General features: G+C 36.6%; 1 protein-coding gene across 1 annotated transcript in view; it reads right to left on the bottom strand.

Moving 5' to 3' along the window:
* Positions 1-328: 328 nt before the first annotated feature.
* The window catches only part of LOC136257366 (DNA-directed RNA polymerases I, II, and III subunit RPABC2-like), a 52717-nt gene continuing 43747 nt past the window's right edge, over positions 329-9298 (bottom strand). The window contains exons 5-6 of the mRNA XM_066050537.1: positions 4091-4162; positions 329-509 (exon numbers count right to left, since the gene is read on the bottom strand). Of these exons, the coding sequence (XP_065906609.1) occupies positions 422-509; positions 4091-4162 (160 nt within the window). The 3' untranslated portion in view covers positions 329-421. The remainder of the gene's footprint in view (positions 510-4090; positions 4163-9298) is intronic.

Below are 9298 nucleotides of genomic sequence, written 5' to 3'. Positions count from 1 at the left end.
TAACAGTTAACAATCTTGCCTGCATGATAGCCCAAAGCAACACTTGTAGTTTTTGTACAATCACATTTTGTACAGTATTAGCTACATACCATAAATGTATGAAAAGCAAAACAGCTGAGTTGCAAAAATGGACGTTGGTGTGAAAAGCTATGCAATCAAAGGTGGTAGTCAAGTAAAGGCTGCAGTAATAGTAATTCATTGAAAGCCAACAATTCAATGAAACAAAACCATGCAGAATCCTTTGTGGATACTTGCTGGTATAACATCAAAGGCTTCCATGAATTTGATGTTTGTAATAATGCTAATTACCAATATAAATTATCACTCATGTGCTTATTAGATGATTATGATGGTAATATTATGTACTGGCAACATTGCAGCTCATTATACACATAACAAATTGATAGTGTATTATTGTGTGTTATGTTACAATGAGTTCATCAACTGCCCAGTCTTCATATGACTTGTCCGGTAAGTATCGACGGATGATCAGGGGTATCTTTTTAGCTCTGTAAATTACCATGACAACTAATAACAACTATTGGTAGAGTGTATAATATAAGTGTAGTAGAAGTGCTTAGCAGTAGTAGGGATTGCCACCAAAAATGGTGTCCAAAAATTGGGTTGTTAAAATAGCAAAGCACAGCTATGTGATGTGCTGCTGCGAGCTGCAGTTAGGTATGTGAAGGAAGTTACAAGGTGTGTGTGTGGTGTGTGTGTGGTGTGTGTGTGTGTGTGTGTGTGTGTGTGTGTGTGTGTGTGTGTGTGTGTGTGTGTGTGTGTGTGTGTGTGTGTGTGTGTGTGTGTGTGTGTGTGTGTGTGTGTGTGTGTGTGTGTGTGTGTGTGTGTGTGTGTGTGTGTGTGTGTGTGTGTGTGTGTGTGTGTGCATACATGTAAGATTGTACTCAAAAGTTAACTACTGAATACATGTAAGCCGACAACATTATTCATTGTAAAATTATGGTCCACTACTATAACCCCTGCAAAAAGTGGGACCATAATGATACATTGTTTCCTCGAGGTTTTCCTCTTTATTTTAGAGATGAAAATACCACTGACATACCCACCCATCAAGATTGTATATCTTTGCCCTTAATATGGAGATCTCAAATTTGAAGGGTTCTTTTCAAGACTGTTTCCCTGTGTTGCAACACATGAGCACAATAGATAATGTGATTAGCAACATGAAGATACCCACACAGAACATCAACTCCCAAAGAACTCCCATAATATAGCAGTTCGTATATAATATTATTACAACTACTGTCATCTAAGTATAGTGCTAATGTACATAATAAGACTTCGGAGCGTCTGAGTACCATTTCACTATGAGCTGGTGAACATGTAATGTACGAACATCAGGCCTAACATGTCATGTACAAGTATGGAAGTGACAGAATTGCATGGGAAGTTGACAACAAGGATATGGTTTATACAACACTGCTACAGCAAACCAAAATCATTGCTTAAACTTATTTTTGCTTACACTTATTTTTGCTTAAACTATACCATAACAACAACATCATCGGATCTCAAACTAATAAACCCACTGTACATAGTACTAGGCTAGCAGGGAGCCTCGATAAAATCTATTTAGGTAAACTTCACAATGCAAAGTCATGTATATTTCACAGCCAAGTTTACAAATATCACGATAATTGTACAAACCAACACAACACTTTATTACTGCAGTAACTACCATGTTTACTTGGTTAAATGTCAATAGTAGCCACACTTGAGTTTTGAGTGGTACCACAAAATTATGAGATTAAACATCGTTTTTGAGCATCCGAGTTTGAACAGTTGTGCAAAGATTTTCTGAACAAAGGAAATAACCAATGTGGTTTAGACCAACTAAACACCAACGACTACACAATGGCACCAGCCACTAACTGTTAAACACTTGAATGTCATCTGATGTGGCAACCAACTGATGACCATCAACTTCCATGTCACCAGTATGGCTTCACAATACTAGTCTACACATAATAATGTGCTCAATGGAAACAATACCATTTTGAACTGAACTCCTGTAAGTTGTAACAATAGAATCACTAGGGCTGCAGTAAAGTGGATACTAACTACTTTACAGAAAGGAAGGTTATTATATATATATATATATATATATCACAAGTATGAGTTTGCTAATTGAACTTAAAATTCCTAAGTTTTCCTTACACTTGTTTGTTTACTTTTTGTAACATTATTAAGACTGGTGAATCCATGCATACTGCATCAAAAGAAAGAATGGTGCCAGAGTTGATGTTTTGGCTGAACACAAGCACCAACTATCAATTATTGACTTGAATGTGAAGGCATTACACTTTGCTTTCAACTATATCCATTACACAGTGCTACAAACAAAGGACAGTAGAAGTGCCTCTGCAATCAATCGAGTCCTCCACGAAATGATGTATGCATTGTATGTACTGTGGTATGCCAAAAGGAACACCTGTCAGGCTGAAACAATGTCAAACAGTGAAAAAATCAAGCCTGTATCCTTAGCTGTTATCGAGTTACATTTGTCTGAAGGCATTAGTCAGTCAGTCGGTTGGTCGGTCGGTCAGTCAGTTGGTCAGTCAGTCAGTTGGTTGGTCAGTCACTCAGTAGAAAATTAGCTTTTCAGGTTCTTTTGGGCTCAAACTTATTTAACATTTGGACCCTAACCAATACTCCCATGAAGGTATTACGAGGCTGGTTTTACGGTGATATTTTTGGCCAGAAGGTTAGTAACTTTTATGATCAGTACTACCGTACTGTATGATAAAGTTTCTGCAAATTATGACAATAAACTGGACAGACACACATTTTTATAGACATGTTATCTCTCTGTGAGTGGTGTTGTAGCGACTCTTTGCATGTGGTGTGGTTTGAGTGTGTTGTGATACTAAGGGCTGTAACTGGGAAAGAAAATTTTAATACTGAACTCCTCATGTGTTGCCATAGCAAATGTGATCTAGGAAAAGCTTGGATTGACTTTCATGGATTATTTCCTTACTTGAAAATTGTCACATGATACATGTTCACTGGAAGGAGTAAACACCACAAAGGAACAAGAGGTAGAAAAAAACAACACGTAAAACAGATCATAGTGAGAATGCAGCGTCACCTTCCTAAATATAGATAGACTAGTCACGTGCCAAGAAGCTACGTATGTCATATAAGTTATATCATCTACGAACGATAACAACCACTACATCATGTGATCAAGTGAATAAGTGTTAATGAAGCCACTTCCCTATAAGCTACAGTACTTCACATATCATGTGAACTAACAGTTAATGTTTATTGTAGCCCATTACGGATTAGTGCTATGGTGATATTGTGAAGGTGAAATGGTGATAATTGGTACATATAAGACAATAATACACTCAAGAAGTTGCTGTAAGTTTGTTTACTGGTCACCACAGAAATTAATGACCGTAACATTACTACATTTTGAAAGGAATAACTGCATGTCATAATAAGAAAAATACCTTTAATAGATCTACCAACACTAGTACACTAAAACTATGTGGACTCATTTTTGTGTATATGAAAGTCATGGTGGATGATTGCCTGTTTATAATCAAAGAACTGATTGGTTATTTTTCAAAATGTTGAATAATGTAATATGAAGTATACGTGTTTTATAAACATTTTGAAATACGCAATATACAGATACTAACAAAAGAACAAAGTAAACACAAGGTCACATCTTTCTTGAGAAATTCAATTGATGATGATTTGAACAAGGTCATTTGATCTAATTCATTTCTGGTTAAAACTTCCTAATAAGGTGATATAATGTATACTAATTTACATAACACTTCCTGCCACCAGAATACTTCAAAAGGAATTCGCGTATTACCAATAGTGGCAGTTGCGATATTTTAGATGATGACAAAACAGGTTGGTACACACCCACCCTCCTACTATAAACCTTGTACTGCTCTGTCCAATGGGATTCACCAGGTACAGTGTACTCCACTACCCTCAGTATGTTTGGTTATGACATGTAGTTATGTCACTAATATGCAATAACATAAATATTTTTAATGCTCTCTTTAACAATTTGAATTTTATATATTTACTGATATACACAACTAACTTTAATTCTTTCATGGCAATTTTTAGCGGATCAGTTTCTCCCTCCAATTCCACCATCACTGGAGCATTCATACTGCAATAATAACAACAAATATTAATAATGCAACTAACACGTGTAGGATCGTACTACGCTAACTTATAGCTGTAGACACCACTATTATTATTCGAATATAAGCCACTTGTAGTAAAGTGATGCTGGTCATCACTACTTTATAATGTAATAAGATCCAAGGACTGCTGACCCAAGAGTTCAGCATTATTGATAATCTGTGCATTGTCAAACTTGGAGTTTCTGATCTCAATAGAAATTTAGTCATTTCATCACATTAAAATTAATCCCAAAAGACTATGCATCAGCTTAAAAAATCTAGAGCATCAATTGTGGTATCATAGTTTACAACTTGTACTATTAATGATCTCTGTGCTACCATAGATGTTAAGTCCAACAAGTAATACGATCAATTAACTGCTCAAGCATAAAACAGACATCTGATGATTTTCAATTGTACTACTTTTTAACTACACAGGACAACTGTAAAAACTCTCTACAGTGCTACAAAGCTGTTTACCAGACTTTAAGTCCTTCAATTGCTGACAGAAAAAGCAAATTGGTAGAATTGGGTGAGTGTGAACATGTTGTCAGTGATTGTTACAACACAAACCAATGAACAGAGCACCACCTTAAAATTATTGTTTATCACCAGAAAACAGACTATAACATTATTATATAAACACAACACAACACAACACAACACACCACAACACAACACACAGCTCTAGAACTATATCCATTGACATATTCACACTGGACTAGTCTATTACTCTAGAGTAATATAAATACTGACAATGTATAATTTATATTGGAGGAATGTTCATGACTGGATTATGAGTAAGTCAGTGATAAATGGCTGGTCCTTAGTGCTCCCACAAATTCCTTTGTGAAAATACAACTAAACAAACACAACAGAGCACAGGTTTTCACTATGGTCTCCCCCAGAACTTGACAGTTTAGTGCTAACCATCTTTTGGTAAAATAAACACCTCCAATTCACAAGAATTACTTAAGCACAGCTACAGCAAAATCAACTAGTTGAAGTTCTCTTAGACTACGCCATAATACAATTGGTAATGGGCAACTTCTCTATGTGTTGTATTTAATATTTCACTAAAACTATAAATAAATAAAACCTTCTCTTTGTTTTGTCAGGAGCTCATCGAGTCCGTAGGACGAGGGAGCATGTAACTCCGTAAACGGCGAAATTCAAACATGGCGTCGCAATTTATTAATAGTAATTTAAACAGTAACCGTATAAGGATAAACACATACCGCGCATGCTCGCTAAATCCATTACTACTGGCACAATACTGTAGTCTTCTTGCTCCAGCAGTGAGCAATGAAACTCGATTCCTTCAGTATTTACTGCAGATACTCTGTGCTGCCGCCATGGACTGATAGCCGGCCCACTTACATTACACGGTAAGCAAGAATGTTTCCTAACAGTCTCCAAAACATCTTGTCACTATTTCACTCCGTTAGTTAAGCCCTTTCCTCGACGTTTCCTTCCTTGCCATCTCTTTCACGAATTAATCCAGGCGCTGCATATTTGTGGCATGATTATTATGTAATTCTTTACCCTACGATACAACTTTTACTATATAAGGAATATACTATGTTAAGATATGTCCGCCATGTTTGAATTTTGCTGTTTACGTTGTGAGTATGCGGAGTTACATGCTCCCTCGTCCTACGGACTCGATGAGCTCCTGGTTTTGTAATGTAGCTATTAATAACTAGGTAGGTATATATGCTATTGTAATGAAGTTGTAAACTCCAGTAACAGCCTTATAGGAATTACTGAGGTGTTGACGATAACAGAGACAAGTGTTACAAAGGTTACAACTGGTGGGCATAGCTTACTCCACAACCACCAACATTTCCTAGTCATGAGACCTATGCAAAGTACACAGCGACAACAACAATGGTCACCTCTCTGCTGCTACTGCAGATCAAAGTACTAACATCCTGTTGTTGTTGAGATACGACCACACACAAATAGATATTTGAAGATGGGTAGGTGTACATCACCCACACCTCCAAGTCACAAGACCACCTCACAACATCACTCTCATGCTAAGTCCTGTACCTGACACAACAGCCACACACACACATTGTTGATGTTGTAGACAAGATGTTGGTGAGTATGGTTTGTGCAGGGTTTGAATGCACTCCACAACCACCCACACTTGGAAGTGATAAGACAACCAATAATTGGTTTTCATACATTCCAATATAACCTCTGTCCTGTACTCACAGACTTAGCCACACACAAACTGATGTTACAGACTGATATCTGGTGGATTTGAACTAACTTCACAACCACCCACACTTCACAACCACCCACACTTCACAACCACCCACACTTCAAGTCTCATAGTACCACTTACACTAATAACATGTCTCATCCTACACCACACTTCACTCCATTAACCTCTCCACTGATAAACAAGTTCAGTATGACTAGACATCCTGTACTATAGCACACAATAGACATGTAGGAAGATGGCCATACAACACTAACTATATTAGATCTACTGGAACCATTGGTGTGTATTAGCGAGTCATAAACAACAGCCATTTTCTATGAGAGGAACACTGCCGTATGTAAGTGTGCCATTTACAAATTTAAAGCTACCGGTTAGTTGCTTATATGCAGGCTACGATATAGCGAGTAATTCCAATTATGAATTCTCTTTAAAATGTAATAAGCTGCTAATAATAAACAGTTATTGTACTAAACAATGTAATATATTGAATATCAGGTGCAGCCAATGTATTCAATAGCTCAGCCACAATAATAACATTAGACCATACACTAAGGTGCCATCCTGCCTAGTAACAACAATAAAATAATTATTGCTCACTTGTAAAAATATTCACAGCTGTGAAGGGGAATTCTACATGGTTGAAGCTTCTAGAGGATAAGAGTTACTCACATTTCACAGTACCAATGGCAAAACGTTTATGCTGGTTATTCACTTTAAGAGAAACTGTTTCCAGTTTTGTTGCACACATCTTTGACAATCTGTAACGTGTAAGATTTTGTCATCATATACAAAAAAGCTTCTATGCATAAAAGTTTATATTCCACATTAAACCTTCAGTTCAGACATACTGTAGAAACAAACAGTTGGAAAGATAAAAAATACTACAGCTTAACATTCAAATCTTTCAAAGAGCATGTATATTTAAAGGAGACAATTATCCCTCCAAACTTGCTATCACTGTGTGCTATAGTTCAGTTAATACAGTAGACGTCAACTCCCTACACATCACTTTCATGACGTCTGTTATTATCTAAAGTGTGGGTTGACGGCTACATGTAATAGCTTAGTGATATTCACAACTACCCCATCCTGTTAATATCATTATGAACAAGTGTATTGCATGCTAATGTAATTAACTGCAATACAGTAAATGGTTTTGTTAGAAGAGGCTACAGAAACAAAATTCAAGGTAAAGTCAGTATCAGCATTAAGGCCATACTATTGAGTATCAATGGCTTCAAAACCCCCAGGTCTAACATTAAACTGTACTAGTGCTCTGATCCCCATAACAAGAAACTTCACGCACATTGCTCCAGTCCACCCAGCTGTAGAAAATATTGGGTGCTTGGTGGTAACTGGTGAAGCAATTGCCAACTGTCCATGTATCATACGATGGCTGATCCAGGTGGAGCTTCTTAAACTTTCACGATATGACATGGTACAACCTCGTACCAGTCTTGCCCCCAAGGATGATTGATTTGCATAGCACTTCGCACTTACACGTTTAAACCTCACTGAGTAATGGTAACTTTATACCTGCGTACATATGCGTGAGAATGCTGCAATTAGTGTATGTCTGTCTGTCCTTGTTGTTACTCTATACAATGAATGCACCATGCTTAGATAACAATAATTCTACATGAAGTCACATCACTAACATTCCCAGGATAATCATATACTCCATTCATCCTGTTCTGTCATATTAACATGAGAGAGAGAGAGACAAGAAATGACAGTAACCATGGTAACATCAGTCATGATCCAACACAAGCCATAATATGATAATGTTCAAGGAATTACTCAACACATTACTTTGATGTGTTACATATCATCATTTACGTAATACCATCATTTCTACTGATTCACTTCATAGAGGAAATAGCTGGACTGATTCTGTTATAATAAGGTATCATGGTAGAAACAAACCCCAAAGAAGACAGCCTTTCTAAAAAGGATATACCTTTATCAAAACTACTTAAAAGGGTTTTACCCTAAAGTAGAACGATGGCAATTTTGAGCAAAGAATGTTGCTGTACCTTTAGGGAAGACTCTGCACTTACTGTAATACAGTGCCTGAAATTATAGTCAGACATCAGACAATTTCTGACCATTTTTAGCAATTGTCTGACCAAATGCCATGTTGATCTGACATAATGTCAGCACCAGCTAAATTGTATCAAAATATTTTTGTGGCTCTGCAGCTGGTTTTATGTTTGCAATATATACATGTATGCTTGGTAGCTTTTGTATACAACAGTTACTTTGTATTTCATAAATGACAGTACTCCATACACGTGTATAACTGTGCAATTTTGATTATGTCAGACCAAGATGAAATATGTCTGACCTTTTTTGATATTGTTCTGACATTTTGTCAGGACATTGTAAAGTCGTAATTTCAGGCTATGTAGTAGTATTGCAGAGTGTAAGCAAAGAGTACAAAAATGAAAATTTAGCTGTTGCTACAATTAAGAAAAGATCTACACATACACAATAACAATTATGTAGAACTAATATAACATAGCAGACATCTTATCACAACTAACAAGTCAACAACACTTTTAGAGTCTTTTATAATGCAAAGCCTGGAACCTTCATACATGTTACTATAGTAACAACAGGGGTAGTTGATGGATAACTTGGATACTTTACTAGTAAACATTTTGATAAGGTAACTGGCTTAACATTAATTCCTACACATGTCAACACATCCTGTGTAGTGAGTACAGTAATGTTTGTACAAGTGTGTGTGTGTGTGTGTGTGTGTGTGTCACTTATGGTCCCATTTGTCTGTTTATCCATACAGAATCCAGTTAGTTAGTCATGAAACTCCACACAAATATAGAATACTGGCTTGCAACATACATACACACATATTAGGGTT

Source organism: Dysidea avara, chromosome 6 (genome assembly GCF_963678975.1).
Source record: "Dysidea avara chromosome 6, odDysAvar1.4, whole genome shotgun sequence".
NCBI lineage: Eukaryota > Metazoa > Porifera > Demospongiae > Dictyoceratida > Dysideidae > Dysidea > Dysidea avara.
Note: the sequence above shows the minus strand (reverse complement) of the source record. Positions and strands in the feature narration are given on the sequence as shown.